We start from the raw sequence: 22,782 nt of genomic DNA on the forward strand, positions 1-22,782 counted from the left end.
TTTTACCTGCTGTTCAATATCCTGAAATTTCTTGATATCTGGTTTAATTTGAGTCCTGATTTCTATAATTTCTTCACGAATTTCTTTTTTCTGCTTGGAAGCGGGAATTTTGCTGGAACTTAACTTTCTAGTAATTTGTTCTTTTCTTTCAGCTACACTTCGTTTGATTTCTGTAAAATGTAATCATTTTGTCAGATTTCACATTTGAGACTTCCCAAATATTCATTGCAAACTTGAGTAGCGCAGTTGTTGCGAACACCTGCGTCGGTACTTCCAGCCAAAACTATAAATATGACGACTCCATAGAAGGGAGCTCAGTCATGTGCTGGCAGTCATGCTGTTAGGTTGACTTTTAGTTAGACAAGAAGTCTGGGCTTTTTACATGTAAGATATACTAGAATGTGATATACGAATATGTAGAAGAAAGACAAACGAAACTACGTTAAATAGCACATACATTTCGGTTGCGTAGTTTTACATACCTTCATCCTCCTCACTCTCTTCGCTAGGCGTGGGTGTTCTGTCTGCCTCTATCTCAATCTTGTCATGTACAGATTTCTCCTCGGGCGAGTACTTCGCCTCATCTTGATCTGTTTCTGTCTCTCTCTGCAGTTGTTCAGCTTGTTCAGCAATTTGATTGTCTTCATAGATGCGCTCTTTTAGTTTATTGTCTTCTTCGGCTGTATCGTAAAATAATCAATTTTATTTGATTTTACTGGTGTGTTATAATTTATAATTATAAGATTTACTTGTGTTTTAGAAATTTAACTGAATATAGAATAATATATGCTGTTACTTTTTGGTCTAGACAAATAAAGCCAGCATTCAAGACACTGACACCCAAGGAGAAAAAGTAGCCATAATATGCCTTAATGTAACCTTTGTAAGCCTCGATCTCCTCGGAAGCATGTCGTTCCTGGTAGATGTTGCGCTGGATGCGGCGCTCGTTGCTGACCTCCGACTGCGGGGCGATGATGTCGTCGCGACCGATGCGGCACAGAGCCAGCTCGAGGGAGTTGTCTGTTGGCAGGATATTTATTGATATGAATTTTATGCCGAGTTGCACGAAGGATTTTAGGCTAATGTCGGCATTAAATCAATAGATCTCTGTCTGCAGATGCAGATGCATTTAATGCCGACATTAGCTTAAAGTTTCTTTATGCAACTCTGCATTAGTTAGGTATTTGAAAGATTATGTAATTTACCCTGTCAATGCTATAGCTATAGTTAAAATGCTTTTATTGATTAAAGTTAAAGGCAGTATTGCAGTGAACTACGAAGTGGCAATTTTAGGAACATCACAGACAGGCTACGTTTGGCTAATCGTTTGTACATGTTTTTGAAAGTCCGTCAGATAAGTAATGATGATTTGGTGTTAAATCTCGATTTATGCCATACAATTTATATGGATTCACGTTTTCGTGATTCGAGATTAGGCACTAGTTAATCTAGATTTAAGATTTTTGTGCAAGTCGCTCTAAATAACGATCGACGGTGATTTTGTGGAATAAATGCAATAAATCTCATAATCTGCTGCATTAAATTATATTTTGTGCTTGTCCATACCCTGAGCCTTAGTCCCGGACTGCGTCCTCCACAGCTTCAGCATGAGCTGCGCCTGCTCCACGGCCGAGATCCTCTTGGCTTGGATCTGGTTGACGGTGGCCACGCTGACCCCGAGCTCGTAGGCCAGAGCCACCCAGTCCTTGCCGAGCAGGTTGCAGATGTCTTCCAGGCTGGGGGGTAGAAGATAAAGATAAAGAGGGAAATGATTTATTTGACACACTGACAACAACAATGGAATAAGACAGAAAATACCTAATACAATACAAAACATTAAACAAAAAGTACGGAAACTAATTCAGTACAAAACAGACGATAGCACAACAGCTACTGCACCACCACTGACACATTAGCAGTGTTGCATACAAGTTACGTCAGATTTGTCAAGCGATCGTCGCGACGTTTACTGATGTTTTGGTGGTGGTAACCCCACAGTTTTATGTGTATATATTATGTGTACACACCCGCCATTGTAGAGCTATTGCTACATTTTAGCAAAGTAAGCTACAGCTAAAATTTTACCAGTCACTCACTTGTCAATTCTGAAGTAACTTGTATGGATCTGACAGATGTTTGACTGTCACTGCTTACGGATTGATTAACAATCAATAATTGCTAATGGGTCAGTGGTTCGCTAGCTGTACTAGGAATAACAATCCCTACCTCGGGTCATTAAGCCGCTGCCTCCACAGCATCTCCTGTTCCTCATTCCTCGCGGCCGCCACCGGGGTCGACGACCTCTCCACCGTCACCTCTACCGTCTCCTCGGGAGCCAGGATGTTGAGGATGCAGATCTGGGGGTTGGGGATCATTGTTATGTATGTCCACAAGGATGTAAGTGTTTAGACAGTTGTGTTTGATTATCGTTTTATAGTACCTATCTTTACAATTTAATAACTTAAAAGTTATTTAAAACAGAATCTATCTATAGGTATATGTATATGATGTATATCTAAGTTTTATATAACATAATTCGCGTTACTCACACCAGTTATCCCATTTTACATATCTATTCCCCTTATCCAATACACGCGATCCCAAATAGTGTAAGAGCCAGTTTTTTGAAAGAAAGAAAGAAAGAAAGAAACATTTATTTGACACACTGAACAATAAAAAACAGAAACAAAAAGAAAAAGAATACTACAAAAAAAATATATGAAAAAAAAACAGAAAATAATACAAACAAACAAGGTTGCTGTCCAGAGCGTCAAAAAGGCACCAGCTCAGCGTGTGCTGTGGCCAGAGAGGCCACAGCGCTGGTTTTCAGCTGGCTCTTAATGTTGTGACCTCAGTCACTCATTGGTAAAAAATGGCATCGTTTGGTTAAAACCGACAATTTCAAATGCCGCTGTTATAATATATAATAATATAATTTTATTTATTTTTCAACCATTTATACTTGACACGTGACTTGACTAATGGTTATAGTTGACTACCCTACGGATCGAAAAACCGGCCCCAAGTCTCTCTTAAAACTCCAAACCCTCACCGGAGGCGGCGAAGGTTCTCCCTTAGGCGCCCGTGGCTCCCTCATGAACTGGCAGCGCGCCACCGGGTCGGCATGGGCACTCTTCACCATCACGGGGAACGCCAGCCGGTTCTCCCTGAAAGCCTTGAACGGCACCGACAGCTGCTCGCCGGACTTGGCCACCGGGACCAGGTTCCCGGCGAACTCGAGGAAGCAGGGCTTGCCTTCGTGGACCTGGGGGTTTGGAATGATGTGCTTAGGAATAATATGCTAGGATTCAGTTTAAAAGTCCCTGCAAATTGCTAGTGCATCTGAAGATTATGCGAGCTGACATACTAACACCATCAAGACATCCCGTCGTCGACACGAGTTAAGAATAGTAATCACCACATGCATGTGCAATAGCAATAGCACATTAAAGGTCTTATGCCATACATGATTTTTATGTAAATGACATTAGCGAGCGTCTAGAAAGTTTGGTCCGACCCTCTGACAGGGCTACACGGGTACGTTATTGTCGTCGATAAACTCGTTGAATGCGCGTTCAACCAATCACAGAGCTGTAATTATGGCGAATTGTGATATAGTGACGTGTATCTACGGCGATAACGAACCCGTGCAGTGGCAGCTGACCAATCTTAGACAAAAACTTTGTACTTAGAATCTATCAATAATTTGACTCCACGAAAGAAATAAATCTCACCTCACAGTCCTTGCTCTTAGCCACTTGCGAGTATCTTTCAATCCTCTCCAAGGTCTTGTCCTCTCTATCATCGGTGACGCAGAACATCCTGAGCTGCGCCTGCTGCGGGTCCGCGCGCTTGGCGTACACCACGAAGCGGGCCATGAACGGGACGTGGATCGCTTCCCTGTGGTTGGATGTTGTTTTGTAGTATTTATTTAATTATTTAATGCACAAATACTGAAAATAAATGCACAAAAGGTGGGCTTAATTCTAAGAGTAGTAGTAGTAGATTAGTTTTTATGAAGTTTTCTTAGTGTGGGGAAAGGAAAACTGAAAAGTCTTGGATAGCATTGTCACTTCAAAAGGTCAACCACGGGGCGCATGACGCGCACGTCAAGACTTGAGAAAAGTTTTCCATCGCACTCGCTTTCGAAGCCGCGCGATGTGAGTTTTTGTCATGACGTGGCGTGCGCGTTTTGACCCCGTGCTAGCCCTTCTGGTTTCTTTGCATCAGCCTGTACTAGCCATACTAATATTAGCGGTTCTAATATTTTTAATTTAAAATCTATCCAAATCTGAGTTAGGTATCTTGATAATTAATAAAAAAATGGTTGTTTAAGCGTTACTAAGAGTGTATACAAACCTATACAGCTCAGTGGCCATCTTGGTAGCGTCCTCTACGTGTCGGATGTCGATCAGCCAGTACCTCGCAGAGACGGTGGTCGTGAACGATACGCAGTCGTTAACGAACGTGAGTGGAGTGTTCTCGGTAACATCTTCCCAATGGGCTCGGTTGGTTCCTCCTAAGAATACACTTCATTGTTAACTTCTATAGTTATTTCTACATTTACTATTCCATCGTATTCTACGTCTGTTTGTCTTATAAAGCTGTCCAGATTGATAAAATAAACATTAATTTTATAATCAAAAAGCATCAATGTGATTTCTATTACCAATATTGGCTAAAACATTCAAGTTTAGTAGTCATGCTTAATTATTTGTTATTGATCTCAAACTCTTTCATAGTATCTGGGAGTCATGTTGCCCTTTAACATTGTGCGTAAAGTGCTAGATGCATGCCAAAGCAGGCTTTGTAAAAGCTATAAGTTTTTTTTTTCTAAAGGAGTTTTTGTTTTTCTATTCACAACTAATGTGCTGTAACATTCATAATTTTCAACCACTATGAAACATCGAAATAATTTGGTGTTACTATAATTTTATAAAATTTGGCATCCGGTAAGTGAGATAAACATATGTACAACATTTAATAGTGTTATCCTAAAATCACATCACTAACATAGAGGCTAACACCGAAACTTTTAATAGAAAGATAGGTAATGAAAAAACAACAGAAACAAAATGATAATGTTTCCAAAACGGCCTATAGCAAACACACAACAAGCAAAGACAACACTTTACACAAACAACCAAATAACATACCAGTTAATTTGTTTATATAAACAAATGAAATAGTCAAAGTGGCACTCTGTAAACAGTGTAGAGACAACCTTTTTCTAAAAAAATGTGCAATATTTTACTAAAATGAAAACAATGGACATCATTTATGACAAATTCTGTGCCAAATATGCAGGTTTGGTTTTTCTAAAAACAGATCTCTCGAAGGACAATCACTGAAATAACCCAAAAACTCAATGAATCAACCAACTGTTAAATAATGATAAGATAAAATAAACTAAAGGAAGATGACGTGAAGTAAAACAGAACTGATAGGCCGTTTTGGAAAAGAAATATGTTATGTTGGAGCAAACAAACAGTTTTGGATCAATAGATGCAAAAGAATGTGGTGATAATGTTAATAGTGAATGCGGCACCGAAATGAACACGTCTTACGTAATAATAATCCTTATTCTAAATAACGCTTATAAAGGTGTTGGTATTTAGTACAATCATGTGCCAATATATTTTTCATTTAAGTAGCTCTAGTTTGACAACGTCCAGTGAAAATACCGCTGTGCATTTTCTTGACGGCCCAAGATTTAAGGAATGGTTATATAATACAGAGTGAATGTGATAAACAAAGCGCATTTATTTCAGCCCGTGCATAGAAGAAGATTGTATGAGAAGCGAGATATGGAAAAGCATAATAACAGTGATAGAGGGAAGAAAATCGTATGTCCTATGATAACTATACTCTTTGTTTGAATTTAATTTAGGTCCGGTTTCATAGTTTTCAGAGTATAATTACCACAAAAAGTAATGAAAATTAATGGTAATCGTCAAATAAATAAATGAGAAAGGAAAAACCAATGAAAAATAAAATAGGAACAGAAACCGTTCGACATATTGGTGTAAGTAATATAGTTATTTTATGATATTGATTTTTACCTTCGAGAGATCGTTTGCGAAATACCCCTGTTGGAAGTTGAGTGCCCGCCGTTAGATGGCAGCACAATATTTAGCGCCACACAAGTGAGCGTGCAACACACACAAACACGAGAACAAAGACAATTTAAACACGGACAAAACGCACACATACGGGACGTGTCCCTATTGGCTGAGCTGCTCGGTGTATTTGCTGTAAGCTATTTGCCCCCTTAACCCTTTTCATGATTTTATTTGATTGTCGATGATTTTGAGACATGATAAACGTCTACGACTAAAATGGATCTCAAAAATCATGCTCATCCCCTTGTCTAGTAAACTGGGAGTTAAAATCTGAAGCAATTTCCTAATTCTACTCTATCATAAAACCAGTACAATTTATAAATAGGAAATACTATCAAAATCTATTAAAATTTTCATTACAAAAATACTTTTATTACTTAAGTACGTTTTTTGAGTAAAAATATGTTAGTATCACCAAAAATCTATCAATTTATCTAACTCTATTCGTATAAAACTTTCAGTACTTATTTCTTGTTACCTAGTAAATAAATGTTATTCTACGCCACTAATGTGTTGTAATGGAATATAACAGTTTTCGCAATAACTGTATTTTCTACTAGGTATACTTAAAGCATTTTTAAGCTCAAATCACCTCACTATAAGGCTTCACTTACCGTCCGTTACTCTCGAAGCATTATAATATCATCAAAATAGCAAATGTAAGCCATACTCCATTGCAACACTTTTGCAGCTGTTGTTCGATACTGGAATAGTTGTTACTTAAACATTTAAGGCAATTGTCGATGCTGTTAACTAATATTTAGATTTTCACAAAAAAGTATAAACTAAAAGTATCACTACAAGTTTATCTGATTTGTTAAAACCCGTGGTGTAAATCCAAATATTCCATTATCAAACAGGTCTGCAAGAAAGAGGGCAAGCGATCTATTTTAATCGTACCTGATATAGAGCACAGCAGCCTCAATGTTGGGGCGGACGATGTACTGTACTGATTTGTCATTCCCTGAGTATGCGGTCTAGGTGCAGGCATACTGAGGGTTATAGCCTTGTGGAACTTTCTTCTGCGAGGCTCAACGGTTACCACTGGAGAAACGGCTACACCTCGACCAAGGAGCTTAGCCGTGAGCTCTGAATCAATTATCTGGGCCTGTGAAACAATGATGTAGTAAATTTTGACAGCATCATGAGAGGTCAATAATAACCTCTAAAGACCAAACGCGAATTTAAATGGTAATGATAGCTGTCATGCTTGTGATGGTTGAAACAAAAATGTGAAGTAAAAAAGTAACTTTACTTACCTGTACTGCTTATGTCTTCGTTTTTAAAATTGTTGCTTACGAGGATATGTACTTTTTGTACTTTTGTTTACATTAACACATATATTACGGACTGATGAGCAGAAATCTATAATGAGTGTAGGGGCAATAGGTGCGTCAATTAAGCAAATTGAACTTATGAAATCACAAGAAAAGCGCTTGAAAATAAAGTTTTTCAAATATACTTGTATCTCACACTTTCATCAAGTTTCTCACACATGCGCTTTCAAAACCAAGATGCACAGACAAGACATGAAAAGCTTAAATCAATACGCAAACAAAATACAGATCATGCAAGTCTCGCGTTTGGTCTTTAGGAAACATGGTTCAATATTAAATGACACAGTCAAGTAAATAACATTACATGTATTTTCATACCCAATAAATTTAGCAATTAATTATCTTAAATATATAATTTACCATCACAGTAGAAATAAAGTTACATACTACCAATATAATACTTAAAATATAATGCTTATATTTATCATACACAACAGATGCATCCCGTTTTATTATCAATATTACTTAGAGTAACAATCATGCTTTTTATAGTTATTTTTCTAATGCACTCACCTAAAGACCAAGTCAAGATAATAATTATTAGGTAAATCTACTTATGTTTCTATCATTCATATAATATTTATTCCAAAGTAATATTATGATCTATTCATAATACCGACGCAGTGTGAGTCAATACTAACAAGAAAAGTGATTTCATAAATTTCATTTTGCTCAATTCAAGTAAAAACAACGAATTGGCGATATCATAAGTTTATTAAGATGTTTTGAACTACAATTATTGTATCAACTACAGTACCTACGCTTTAAAAAGTTTTTTACTAACCAAGAAATCACTAAATTTATTGGGTTTAATAATACATACGTGTAATGAAGTATGAGATTAAAAGTTCAAAAAGTATGACACCTAATACATAAAACTATTTGAGGGATACAGTTCGATATGTGATGAAAAATGTTATTATGTTCTAAACTAAACACCCATACAAAACAATCTAAGTAAAACCTTTAAAATACCTACTCGATATTAAAATATATTTCGTAAAAAACTTTGGCATTAACATTTGTACTTTTTGTATATTTCTAGCGTACTAAAAGAACACAATTTATTTGGCTTTAAAATAAAACTCTTGTAAAGGAATTCATGTTATCAAGGAATTTTGTTAGCTCTCTAATTATTTATTTCTTACACATTTAATAGCTGCCATTGAAACAATTTTTTGAGAACATGATCCAACTCAAATAATCAATCCAATTTAATTACAAAGGCTATTAGTGTATATAAAATATACCTAAAAATATAAAAATGGATAGACTGCAAATATTTCCGTATTCCGTACCATAAAGTCAGTATTCTTAACAAAATTCATAAGCTTCGATTACATACGACTTTGTCGATGATTACATAAGTTGTGTTAAAATAGTTTTTAAAATTTGCTTACATTCAAACTACTATTAACGAATTAAGTAGGTAAGTACATTAAAATAGTTTTAATATAATAATTGAGTATACGGGATTCGTGTTAAAATCAATCATTTCGTTATTCGCACAAAACTACCAGATTAAAGAGAAGCGTTTTTTTTTGGAGACATTATTGACAGTGATCTTTTTCAAATTCACATCTTTGACTCCCTTCCGTGGTTTGAAAAGGTTTACCTGGAGGCCGACTTTGATCTTCTTGGTGAGAGCTCCTTGCGGGAAGACTGCTTGCACTTGAGGCACTACGGAGCTGGATACCATTCCACCTGAGACAAAGGAATTAGCAAAATTAAGTGCACTGACAACACAATATAAGTTGATGATACAATGATAATAAAATACCTACTTACGAAGGTTTGTGTAGAAAAGTTTTAACTAGACTTATTTTTTAAACTTAGTTCAGCTGTATCACTTTCATAATTTCCATCCTCCAAATTATTGGTTGACTGGTAGAGATCGATTTTAGCGATTATACCGCCCTTTGTTAATATAATTATGTTACCTAAGTATTTACTATTTCAAGGGCGGTTACCTTTGTTGTTCATATAAATGTTACTTATGTTGTTACTATTGTGTGATTTCTTGTGTGCAAATACAATTTATTATATTGTATGTTACCTTCAGGCCCGATAGCGTGCACCTCCTGGCGGATGCGCGAGATGACGGCGAAGTACTGCGGGAAGTCGTGCGTGAGGATGCGGATGACGCGAGGGTTCTGGCTGCCCGGCGTCTCGTCCAGGCTTTCTGGAAACGATAGAAAAGGAAAATTAATATAAAGTTATTAGAAGATTTTTACGGTTAAAGTAATTATTAAAGTTATTAGACGGTTTTAACTGGTTTGCAGTTAAAACCGTTAGATTGGTAAGGCTGTTTGGAAACCTTAAAATGCCTTCATGATTAGAAGTAGCAAATTATTTGGCGATGATGATGGTGACGGAAAAGAAATGACAAATAAAATAAGGGTGCTCACTAACGCAGAATTAACCTTACTTACATATCAGAACTAGAGCATTGAATAAATAGAAATAAAAAACTCTTTATTTGAACACCAATAAAATAACACAGCTGCTATAGAATTTCACACAACACGAGTCACGGCAGATACCAATAAAAATGGCACCTTATGCCAAGGGCAAAACTACCTTCAATCTCCAGGGTCTCGTTCAGGATGTCCTGCACGACGTCGTCAGTGGCGTCGGCGGAGTGCTCCCGCCAGCTGGAGCCGTTGTCGGAGCGCAGCACCACCAGCTCGCGCTCCTTGCCGCGCAGCGACGCGTAGTGCGGGACCTCCAGGATCACTGGCCTGGGGGTGGAGATGGGTTTATAAATCATTAGCTTCGTTTCACTTTATAAAGTTTTCCCGTGGGAATACAGGGATAAAAAGTAGCATATGTACGAGATTGGAGGTAATCCAGGGTGTCAGCTAATACCAAATTTCGTCAAAATTGGTTCACCCGTTTTGACTTACAGAGGTAACAAACATACACACATACACACACACATACTCAAACTATGGCCTTTATAATATTAGTAGGATGTTGGTTATTCTGTAGCTAAATTATATTATCATGCTATTGTTATCAAGTCCAAATGCGAGGGGTAATTGTATTAGAAACTGTAGTGTGGCTTTGATTGGACTGACACCATTAGACAGGCCGATGACAGAGAGTTCTAGCGCTGCCACTGTTTAAGAGAGCCACATATGTATCTAGCAGTAGAGTAGTCATTGGCTGATGATGATGATGATGGCTTGTTAAAACCACAATTTGGTTTCGAGTGTCAATCAGGATTTTGTAGGAGGCGATCAAAATCTTGATTTTGCTCGATTCACAATATCATTAAAAGACTTACCCTATAAACTTGGCAGAAACTGGTCCCATCTCCAATACTCTGGCAGCTAGAGCCTCTCCCTCCATCAGAGGAGGCATGTGATTGATACGCGATGGCTTGAGGTATCTGCAAAAACAGAGCGTGAAAAAAGTTAGTTAATCACCAAATACTATGTGGACTAGTACTATCAGGCTCAAAACCTTTATTCATAAATATAACACCTATAAAGACTGTATTATACTATGAAGTCACCATATTTTTTTTGTTGAATTTTAATGGACAACTCTCTCAGCACAAGCTTGCTTGTATTGAGGTCCACCAACCCGCTCTAAGCCAGCGTGGTGGACTAGTCCTCCTTCCTTCATTGAAAGGCGACCCGTTTCCTAGCATTGGGGACGTGATGGATCGTGATGAAATAAAAGACAATAAAACATCATCTATGCAAACGCACCTGCAAGTGATCCTAGTGGGCTGCTGGGCGGACAGCGGCGGCACGATGACCCGGACGCCACCGCCGCGGCACCCGCGCATGGCGCTGCCCCGGGCGTCCACCAGGAATGATACCAGGAAACTATGTAAGTAGAAGACATGAGTAAAAAGTGAGGACAAGAGTAAAGTATTTGGTACTCAGAGGATGTGAGTGATTCTAAGACAAAATATTACTTTTCTAAAAAAAAAACTTATAATTTGTTGAAACTTTGATGCGGTTTATGAGTAGTAAACTGGACGGCATTGTATAGGTACTCCAATAAAGATAATAAATTCACAAGTAAAACTTTACTTACTTCTTCCATTGCAGTCTCTTCCTGTTTTTTCCAAAAGTGATCCAGTAAGCGTGCACAACAAAGAATTTGATTATACATATCCTTTATCAGATCTGTCCTGAAATCAATAAGTATTACATAAATTGTTTGATTTTAAAATTCAGTAACTTTTCCGTGTAAATGATCGCGATATAATTTAAAGCAGTGTCAAAACGTAAAAATCGTTAACCAATTCAAAATTTAAGTTTTGACAGTTGTAAAATTTATGATGGGGCCTTCAAAATCAACACCATTATCAGAATCTACTATACTATCTGTACCAATGTGTTATACTGACTTGGGTACACTAGGGTCAACGTTGTAGCAGTACCCTTCAGGCGCGGCCGCGGTGCTGTAGTGACTGATGCTCTTCACCACCACTTCTTGCTGAGGATACATCGTGCCGTTGGTTGACCCTGCATTCATGGCAAATCGTTCATATTAGAGTTATCGATATCGTCTATATAGCATTACGTTTAGGTCAATAAAATAACATGAGTACGCGTATAACAAAGACATAGTAACTATACTCACGAGCAATAAAAAAGTTGCAGTGATATATGGAATATCAATGGCATGGCAGATGGATTTTTTTTATTCTTCGTGAGTGTATTTACAGTCTAAATCAGTCAGTATTTTGTTTTAAATATTATCCAAATATCATCTAAGAATAAATACAAAATTCACAGTGTCCTTCAAGAAACTATTAGGTGTCAGCTCCTTAGGCGTTTCATGAAGCATCCCTGATGTCTAATTAGGGATGTTTCATGAAATATTCAAGAAAAGTCTCAAACCTACTGAAATTTCAAAGTATTTCATCTTATTTGGTCACCTCATGTGTACTTTTAGATGTCGTCAGTCATTTGTTTAATTTTTCAAACTCACCTGTAGAAATCTCCATAATGTTCTTGTGTCCAAGGGATGACTCTGCCCTCTCATCCCTGGTGACGTCAATAGGTAGAGAATCATCTCCCAGAGATTTCATATCATCAGCTGTCAGGTAGCGGTATGGCTGATCGTTCAGCACTGTGTCTTCGCCTGGGGGAAATAAAGACAATGCTTAGGACGAACCGCCTTCTTATGTCTTACCATAGAATAACGAGTACTAGTGTACTTGTTATTCTATGGTCTTACTAAACATTGGTAAACTCCCATCAACTGCTTGTGTTTCAGGGCTAAAAAACTGGGCTGGGAAAACATATGGAGACCAACGAGGACCTCGGGAGTTATGAAAAAAAAGTTGGGATAGTAAATTCTTCTTCGTCACCAATTAACCAATCTGGCGCAGTTTGTTTTGGAGCCACACTCAAAAACAATCGGACCGCGACTGCTTCCGTGCAGTATGGCTGACGCCAAATAAAATATTTCAAACTAAGCACTTTCAAAGTAGACCTTACCTCCTTCCTCCTCCGAGTCAGACATGAAGGTCTCGTACATGGTCTCCGGGGCCACCACCTTGTACTTGAGCTGCGAGGGGGGCGCGGGGGGGGTGGTCACCTCCGACACTCCCTTGAGAGTCTCCATCACCGTCACGTAGCCCAGCTTCCAGGCGATGTCGAGTGGGGTTTGGCCGCTCTGCGTTTTGGGATAAGGTTCGATGTTAAATTTTATATCCAAAACTGTCAAATCGTGAAATTCTTTGATTAAAAATCGACTGTGATTGCATTCGTCGATCTCATTTTATTTATTTATTTTTATTTATTTATTTAAGAAAACTTACAGCTAACACATTTATTATATATAGTAAAAAGTAAAAAACAAAAAGCCAATTAAAAGTTTTCACTAATAGCTTACAAATTAAAAAAAGCCAGGGAAGCCGCTGTTTGTACAACCAATTGCGAATAAAATTTTAATAAAACTAAAACCTATATTCTTAAAGGTAAGATAAACACACAAAAAAAAAGCTAGACAAACTTAGAACTAAACTTATCAGTTAAGAAATAATAAATGCTCTTGACATCACTATTAAATAAATCAATATCACTGCATTCAATTGCCAGTGAGTTAAACAAGTGGGATGCTCTTAAAAGAAATGAGTTACGACGGTAATTCGTATGAACCACCGGCACATGCAATTTTAACTTACGGCGGATTTGACGTTGGGGAACTAAAATGTTAATTTTATTTAATAATTCAGGACAATCAATGAGATTCTGACATAACTTCAGGAGAAATGCGATGTCCGACGCATCTCTTCTAATATAAAGAGGAAGTAAATGGAATTGATTACAATGGAATTCGTAACTTATTCTAGGGATTTTAAATTTGAAACACAAGTATCGAATAAACTTTTTCTGAATGGATTCCAGCTTCAATTTGTAGATCTCATAGTGTGGGTTCCAAACTTGACATGCATATTTGAGATGACTTCTTACTAAAGCACAATAGAGCATTTTGATCGATTTCATTCGTTTAAAATGTTTACAAGACCGTATAAGAAAACCAAGAGCTCTATTTGCTTTATTAACCACGCTCTCAATGTGGTGACCAAAAATCAACTTAGTGTCCATTATCACTCCCAAATCTCTGATTTTATTACAACTTGTAATGGTTTCGGTGTAAATACTGTAAGAGACACTTGCGAGATTTCGTTTACGGCCAAACGATACCGAAAAACACTTTGAAACATTAATATCTAACTTGTTTAGGATACAATACGATATAACTCGGTTAAGATCATCTTGGAGAAGGCTAGAATCTATCGGACTATTGACCACCCTAAAGACTTTCATGTCATCAGCAAAGAGAAGATATTTAGAGTGACGGAAACAGGTGCCAATGTCATTTATATAAATGATAAAAAGAAGTGGCCCGAGCAGGGATCCTTGAGGGACTCCAGAGGGAATACATGTCCAGTGAGACGTGAAACCATTTAAAACTACAGCCTGAGATCTGTTACTGATGTAGGATGAAAACCAGCGGTACAAGTCTCCTCGAATACCAGACTGAAGGAGCTTTTTGAGTAACATTCTGTGGTCAATACGGTCAAAGGCTTTGCTGTAGTCTGTATAAACAGCGTCAACCTGATTATTGTTATTCATTTGATCCGAAATAAAATCGCTAAATAACAATAAGTTAGACACAGTTGACCTTTGCCTTAAGAAGCCATGTTGCTGTTCGTTGAACGTTGACTTGAGAGCTGAATAAACTTGGTTATAAACAATACGCTCGAAAACTTTAGCTATTAGGCACAATTTAGATATTGGCCTATAATTTTCGACCAAGTTTTTTGGGCCCTTCTTATGGATGGGACTAATAAAAGCTGATTTCCATATTACAGGGACAACACCTTCAGCAAGTGACCTCTTAAAAAGCAAATATAAAGGAATTGACAGGGCCTTGGAACACCTAGATAGAAAAATAGCCGGTAGATCATCTGGTCCTGCAGATTTATTTAAATCTAGAGATTTCAGCAATCTTTCAATTTCAGATGATGATATTTCGACCGAGCTTACGTCAGAAACTGCATTTGACTGGTCCAAAAAATTACTAGCATGAGTGCAATTAGACTGTTGATCACATTGTCTAAACGTAGATTGAAAGTAGTTCGAGAAAAGATCACTAATTTGCTCACCGGAAGTAGAAGAAATATTCGAGTATGTCATGCAAGATGGAAAGGAGGTCCCCTTACGTTTCCTTTTTATGAAAGTCCAAAATGACTTAGGATTTGATTCTATGGAATCCTCAATAACAGAAATATAGCGATCATAACAAAGTTTTTCAAGTCGTTTCACTTTATCTCTAAGAAATGAAAATGTAAACTTATCACTTAAATTTCCATATTTTTTGTACTTTTTATGGTATTTAAACTTTTCATTAAGAGATTTGATGAGGCTTCTATTATACCATGGCGGATATTTACCTACTGTCAGATTACTTAATGGTACATATTTATTACGAATATCGTAAATTATATTATAAAAAGATGTTATACATTCTTCATAAGTCCCGTTATTCAATATTAAAAACCAATCAATTATCCCTTCAGGATTACTGCCAAAAACTATTAAAATTATACTCTTAAATCGAATCGCTTATTTAAACTTAAAGTCATTCCTTCACTTAAAATAGCCTAAAAGACATCGCTTAGAGCAATAAGACGTAGATGGTCTTATACTGATTCAACTGTATTAAATATTTTTCCTGCTGTATCAATAAGAAAACTTACCGTAGTAACGGCGTTGGCGTCAGCCTTGTGTTCCAGCAGTATGTTGACGATGTTGATGTGACCCTGCTGGGCGGCGTGGTGCAGGGCTGTGTAGCTGCAGACATACAAACGTTAATTATTAGTGACAACCCTAGCCCAGTTCTAGTAGAAGAACGTCTGTTTAATTCTACAACAAAAGTAGTTCGTAATCTATCAAAGATACACGGGGGCCATGGCAAACGTAGAATAGGTTGCTCTTTCTCATTAGCTGGACTGATGATCTCAGACTGGTAGTGGTAGGATAAGGAACGCCGCAAAAAAAGGTTGTGGTGCTCCTTGAGAGAGGCATACCTAATGATGATCATTATAAGTGCCTTCATGGTAGACACATCAATGACAGTACACCAACAATAGAAAGAGTTGGTATCAATCTCAAAATTATTATTTTCCCCTTGTCGTTAAATTATTAAACTCACCCATGCGTAGTCTGTGCCTTGACTGAAGCGTCGTTGTCGAGCAGGAAGCGAGTCATGTTGGCCTGTCCGTAGTGACTGGCCACGTGCAGCGGCGTGTACGCGCCTTTAGTCTCTATGTCCATCTGAAAGGGTGGTTTATTGTTAGACAATCACATTTATAAGTACCTACTCATTTGAAATTAGAGTGAAATCTAGATACACTACTCTGTCATTTAGATGGCAAAATCTAATATACCTACCTGTTATATTATAGCAACCAAGTTAAAATACCTAAATTAAAAGGGTGTAAGTACTTAATTTTTTTATAGATGCTGTAGGGACTGCTGAAGTAAGATATAAGTATAAAATAAATATATTTATGTATTTAGAAAGGAATTCTAACTGTTACACCACATTCATCCCGAAATTCCCGAAAAACACATTGTGCACTCTAAAAAAAAACACAAGTTAAAAGCTTTTTATCAAGCGATAGAATGGTTGCGTAACATCAATAAACATGACATTTATAAAACATTGTTTTAAAATTCCCTCTTTACGGGATGTTTGGAAAAGAAATAGTGGAAGACAATAGTGTGGATGTTTTTATGAGCTAATGTAAATGGAACCTTGCCAAAGTGATCAATCATCGTTAAAAACATTATTATTGGGATTTTTGAATTGTTCCTCTGGTTTTCTTGGCTAGTTTTACACTGTTTATGAGTAATTACTTGTGGAAAGTTTTACGAGAGATCAATCAAGCTCTTAATCACGTGTATACTGTACGTTTACGTATTTATACCCTAAAATATAAATAAAGTTTAAGCAAAGTAATTTTAAACAACTATCCGGAAATCACGAAATACCAACAAATAATATGTAAGGTGATACCACACCATCAACAAAATGCAACATAGCTCATGAAAGCAATATTATTATGTCTATCGAGTAAAGTATACTTCTTTTAAAGAGCCATGCATTTTTGACATTGGGAAACCCATCTTCATCTGTTTTGGTCTTGGCCAATGAGCATGCAAGTCAGATTTTTCAAAACCCTTTCAAGAAAAAATCACTTTACTTATCTGTCACATATGCCACCGAAAATTTAAGTCCTTTACATGGCAACACCATCTTTACACACATGCAATAAGACAGCCCCAAAACAATAACCCGTAGATCTACAACACCATACCTCAGCCCCATTCTTAGCCAGCAGCTGCGCCACGGCCACGCGGTCCTCCTGCGCGGCGAGGTGGATGGCCGCCAGCCCGTTCTTGGCCTGCTGGTTCACGTCGGCCCCGTGCTCGAGCAGTAGGGAGCACATGTCCGTGTGGCCCTGGTGAGGGAGATGGGGTTTAGTGGTCAGATACTGGGAGAAATACCTATCTAGTTTTGGATCGAAAGCGCGGCATCGATGTCATGTAAATATGGAATTGCTAGAGCGCGGCAGAATTGTGTAAGTACTGGACATGTGTCGTGTTGCTGTCGTGCAATGTCTGTCTCCATTAAAGGGGCAAAACAGACAAACCTAAACCTACTTTTATCCAGACAGCATGGATTATTTGACTTCGGCTGAACAACCTGCTTAAGTTGGAAACCTAACTATGTTCTTAGAGAAGCAGAAGAGTGGCTGGATGAGGATGGCTGAGGCCATTATTTGAAAGAAGACTACACCCATAAATGGATATAGGTGATGAAAATGGCTGGGTCCTTAAGTGGAAGAGGCCAGAAATGGACAGTTAGTTGATGGTGATGATGATAAAACCTATATGTAAGAAGCTCGAAATTCATCCATACCTGCTGAGCAGCCAGATGCAGCGGAGTGAAGCCGGCCTTGGACTCGGCGTTGGTGATGGCGCCGTACTCCAGCAGGGTCGCCGCTGTCTCCATTTGGTTCTTCCTAGCTGCGATGTGCAGCGGGGTGTGACCATTCTTCGCTACGGCCTGTGTGAAGCAAAGGGTATGAGAATTTTGGTGGTGAAATCTCTTAAAGAATGAAATAAGGAGTTATAGGGCATAAGGAGGAATGAACCCTAGAATCTTGAAGAATATAATTATGAAGACTTCAGGAGTGATGGAACAAGAGGACGAAGGAACACTAGTATTCCAGCTGAAGTTGTGAAGGTAGCTAGTGGTCCCCTGGAGGCTAAAAGTAATTTAATATGACGTCACGCATCTAAGGACGCCTATCTTCAATCTATCTCCGAGATGAACAACCTTTTGATTGGGGTTATAAACTTCAATCACAGAAAAACTAGCTCCTTACTAGGGTTCTTCTTAGTGTTATCAACAAACCTTAGCATCAGCTCCTTTCTCTAGTAGAATAGTGGCGACAGCTTGCTGGTCGTACTGCGCGGCCACATGCAGCGGAGTGACTCCATTCTTCCCGGCCTGGTCTGCTGCTGCGCCGTGCGCTAGGAGCAGGTTTGCCACCTGGAGGAAGAAGAGGATAAAGAATATTGCTGTACTCTTCTTGAACAGTCGCAAATGATGGCAAGCATTCTGCTGATTGTCATTGTGGAAACTGCTGTATGGAACACATACTTCTTCATTAAACATCAACAAGCAACAGAGGAGTAGGTATTGTATGAGTCACCTTTAAGTTTCCATATTTAGCTGCAAGATGCAGTGGTGTAAATCCTTTCTTAGTAGTCGCTGTCAGTGGAGCTCCATGCTCAATCAAAGCAGCAGCCACCTGAAACGCACGATACTTTTAATATCCTATTGCTCCTATCTACATGGGTCATCAATAACATGACTACTTTATAAAGATAGGAGTTAAAATTTTGTTCCTATCAATGAAGACCATTGCTGGGATTTCAATCGCCCTTTCTTCAAGTCACTTTTCTTCCTAAAGCTTTAATTCCGTACTCACATCATGATTATGTTGTTTGGCAGCTATATGCAGTGCGTTATAATGATCGGCGGTGATGGCCCTGACGTCGGCGCCATGTTGAAGCAGCAACACGGCGATGTCCACGTTGCCGAGCCGGGAAGCGATGTGCAGGGGGGTCTGGCGCTCGCGAGCCTTCGCCTCAACCGCCGCGCCATTGCGGAGGAGTATGCGGATGATGTCCGTCTGGTAAAAGAGGTGGATGTTATTTCGACCATTTGTGGGTGTAGATTAGATGCTATTCATATCAACAAATAATATACGTCAGCAAGATTCTTCTTCGATGATGATGAAGATTATTCTGGCTGATGCAGCAATCCCCGTTACATCACTTTTTCGGGATACTTTGATATCCAGCATTCTCACAGATACGGATTGGCTTCATCGATATTATTTATCTTTATCCCACTCCGTAAAGAAAAAACATGTCAGGGAACTCCTAAGCCAGAAAACCACAGTCCACAACCCCAGAACCTTTAAAGAACTCAAAATCTCTCTATAGTTATCTAACCTGGTTAGCCCTAGCAGCGAGATGCAGCGGCGTCTCCCCGCGCACGGTGGGCACGTCGGGGTTGGCCTCGTGCTGCAGCAGGTAGATCACGATGTTCATGCAGCCCATGAACGCTGCCACGTGGAGTGGGGTCAGCCCTGACTCGGTGGTCGCTTGGATGCCTGGGGAGGGTTGAGGCATTTAGCATTAAATCCGCCTGATTGTAGATAATTACTTCTGAATATTGTGCAATAAATGAATAAATAAATGACTGTGAAGCTCCATATTCTTTATGAGAGATTTTGTCTTGGGTCTCGACAAAACTATTCACTACTAAAAGTACTGGTGGGCTCTGCCGAATAGAGACTACACTCTTATATTCGATGCGTCTCGTGTAGTTTTATCGAGAGTCTGGAGCGCGCCTTAGCTTTATGCTTTATGTAATGTAGAATAATTTGAATGTTGTCTATCCCGGAGGATTTGATATAAGACTGGAAGAGTCATGATACTTCTTTCTTTCTGTGTATATCAAGGATTAATAAAAAAAACAATTGAAGTCACTTACTGGCTCCATATTTGAGCAGAAGTTCCACAACCTTGATGCGGTTCTTCTTGCACGCGATGTGGAGCGGAGTGAAGCCGTTGAGGGCCCGCGCATTCGCATCAGCATTTCTGGATAAATAAATAAACATTATTTACTAACAGCAAGGTATAAATACAGAATATTCTTTTTAGCACAGAATCATTGAATCTATTGCGTATTTACCATTGATCGGTTATAAGACGAGAAATCAGTTATAAGAGGAGTTATTTACAAAATCCTCTTCTGTGACTTTCCAAAAGTTTTATTGCCTTTCTTATTCAATACTTCATGACTTCATCATTAAAAGTTTTTCATGTCCCTTCCAATGTAGCGACAGATTCCCTTCATTGGGATAAAGTTTATGATTTTTTTTTAACGTTGATAAAATAAATTTATACGTTATTTATACGTTATTAGCTTAGGTCAATATCTCAATAATAATTTCCATCTTACCGGTCCAACAGCAGCTTAGCCACCTTAGCGTGGCCACAATGTGCGGCTACATGCAGGGCTGTCAGGTAGTCCACAGTGACGTCATCGACCGGGGCTCGGCGGGACAGCAGCACCCGCGCCGCCTCCGCGTGGTCGCCTTGTGCTGCCATGTGTAGGGGGGCGAGGCCGTTCTGTAGGGGGGATGGGTTTTGTGATTATGGTCATTTATGTTAAACCATGTCTTTAGACAGAAGATTCTTAGATAGATAGATAGATAGATAGAATATTCTTTATTTGTACACATAAAAGAAACTTACAAAAACTTAAATACTAACAAATATGTACAAAAATGGCGGTCTTATCGCTTAAAGCGATTTTTTCAAGACAACCTTAGGGTGGAAGGATATTTAGCTCTATGGATTGTGATTGGAGAATGAATAGATTGCTTCTTGCTGCTGATTTACGGGTTCGTTATCAACGTAGATAAACGTTATTATATCTCGTTTCGCCATAAATACGGCGCATTAAACGAGTTTATCGACGTCGATAACGATAACCATACGCCTGCCGTTGATGTTCGAAATTAGTTTCTGATATGTTTGTTTTGTTCTAGTTATTTAAATTGTAAGCCAATTCATGAAGTCTAAATCCGTAGAATAAATTTCAATGGCACAACTATTCCGCCTACGATTACACTCAACGAGTCCACGCTGCAAGTGGTTGACCACTTCTGTTACCTAGGCTCAACAACCACGTCTAACTTGTCCAATGACAAAGAAATTTACTCCCGCATTGGCAGAGCTTCAACGGCATTTGGGAAGCTGTACACAAGGGTGTGGAGAAATTCTAAGCTCACCACCCGAACCAAAGTCCTTGTGTACAATTCATGCGTTCTCAGTACCTTACTGTATGGTTCTGAAACTTGGACAACCTACAGAAAACAGGAGCGCCGTATTAACGCATTTCACATGCGCTGCCTGCGGATAATTATCGGAGTCTCGTGGAGGGACAAGGTTACGAACGAATGCGTCCTCAACACCACACGCACGACCAGCATTACTGCCATCCTGAAGCAGAGACGCCTGCAATGGCTGGGACATGTCCAAAGACAGGACACAGAAAGACTGCCCCGTAGAGTGATGTTGGGACAACTGGCCAATGCTACCAGACCAGTCGGGCGGCCATTACTGAGATTCAAGGACTCATGCAAGCGCGATATGGACGACTTCGATATAGATAAAGATAACTGGGAGTCCCTGGCATTGGACAGACCAGTATGGAGACAACTGCTGCATCAGGGCAAATCAAAACACGATGGGAAATGGTTGGAAAAGTTAAAAACTAAGAGGCTTAATCAACATCTGGAAGCATCGCCAAACCCGAATTATGCCTGTGTCCGATGTGGCAAGCAGTGTAAGGCCCGTATAGGCCTGTTCAGCCACATGAGAAAATGTGGCTCTCAAAACCCACAGCCGCTGTAACAATCATCTGTCAAGATGCAGTGGCCAATGATGATGATATCAGACTTCCTAATAACCTGACTCATTTTGTTATATATTTTCCTTACTGAGAACCAATCGAATCGATGTGATTGAAGCTGAAAAAAGTAGTTGTAAGTTGGAAAAATATGTATGTATTTTGGGACTAAATAAACTTTTTGATATATTAGATTCGTATGAAAAACTGCGATTTCTTGCGATTTATTTCCAAAACATTCGGGAAAATATACATAAACCTGAGTTGTGTAGTTGTTATAAAAAATCGCTTTTTATTTATTTATTTACTTTGGAGTACCAACAACATGCACATAAAATCATCTTATTAACATTTACAAATATAGTGATAGCTAGATACGCTTTTAGTGATAAGACCGCCATTTTTGTACCTATATGTCTGTATATGTATAACCTATATAGTGGTAAATTCTCTTCTTGTGTGTGTTATCTGCTGATATTGGTGTGTACCAATAAAGAATATTCCGTCCATCTTCAACCTACCTTGCTCTTGCTAGTAATAGGCGCCCCGCGGTCCAGCAGCGCCTCGATGACTCGCTCGTGGCCGGACCGAGCGGCACAGTGCAGCGGGGTCAGCCCGTCCCGCGTGCGCGCCTCCACGTTGGCGCCGTTCTCGCAGAGGAGGGTTACCATGTTGTCTTTGCCTGGTTGGGGGGAGGTTCTTTGTAGTACATCTTAGGAAGTTATTTGATTGTTTCGCACTACTGTTGAAAGCGAAATCAATTTGGGGTATGAAAAAGA

General features: G+C 38.8%; 1 protein-coding gene across 5 annotated transcripts in view; it reads right to left on the minus strand.

Moving 5' to 3' along the window:
* LOC105381197 (ankyrin-2) overlaps positions 1-18,069 on the minus strand; it is a 37,264-nt gene extending 19,195 nt beyond the window's left edge. For 4 of the 5 annotated variants that reach the window (XM_038110114.2, XM_038110109.2, XM_038110113.2 and 1 more), the window contains exons 1-23: positions 17,927-18,068; positions 17,322-17,465; positions 16,154-16,275; positions 15,699-15,792; positions 12,928-13,105; positions 12,416-12,568; positions 11,829-11,946; positions 11,513-11,533; positions 11,179-11,298; positions 10,749-10,853; positions 10,040-10,200; positions 9,516-9,641; positions 9,075-9,163; positions 7,023-7,230; positions 6,063-6,089; positions 4,360-4,519; positions 3,735-3,900; positions 3,053-3,265; positions 2,227-2,357; positions 1,567-1,736; positions 880-1,020; positions 483-680; positions 7-170 (exon numbers count right to left, since the gene is read on the minus strand). In XM_038110114.2, the coding sequence (XP_037966042.2) occupies positions 7-170; positions 483-680; positions 880-1,020; positions 1,567-1,736; positions 2,227-2,357; positions 3,053-3,265; positions 3,735-3,900; positions 4,360-4,519; positions 6,063-6,089; positions 7,023-7,230; positions 9,075-9,163; positions 9,516-9,641; positions 10,040-10,200; positions 10,749-10,853; positions 11,179-11,298; positions 11,513-11,533; positions 11,829-11,946; positions 12,416-12,568; positions 12,928-13,105; positions 15,699-15,792; positions 16,154-16,275; positions 17,322-17,465; positions 17,927-18,019 (3,102 nt within the window). In that variant the 5' untranslated portion in view covers positions 18,020-18,068. Of the gene's footprint in view, positions 1-6; positions 171-482; positions 681-879; positions 1,021-1,566; positions 1,737-2,226; positions 2,358-3,052; positions 3,266-3,734; positions 3,901-4,359; positions 4,520-6,062; positions 6,090-7,022; positions 7,231-9,074; positions 9,164-9,515; positions 9,642-10,039; positions 10,201-10,748; positions 10,854-11,178; positions 11,299-11,512; positions 11,534-11,828; positions 11,947-12,415; positions 12,569-12,927; positions 13,106-15,698; positions 15,793-16,153; positions 16,276-17,321; positions 17,466-17,926 lie in introns of all 5 variants that reach the window. The other variant, XM_038110110.2, reaches the window with a different exon arrangement.
* Positions 18,070-22,782: the final 4,713 nt, after the last annotated feature.

Source organism: Plutella xylostella, chromosome 27 (genome assembly GCF_932276165.1).
Source record: "Plutella xylostella chromosome 27, ilPluXylo3.1, whole genome shotgun sequence".
NCBI lineage: Eukaryota > Metazoa > Arthropoda > Insecta > Lepidoptera > Plutellidae > Plutella > Plutella xylostella.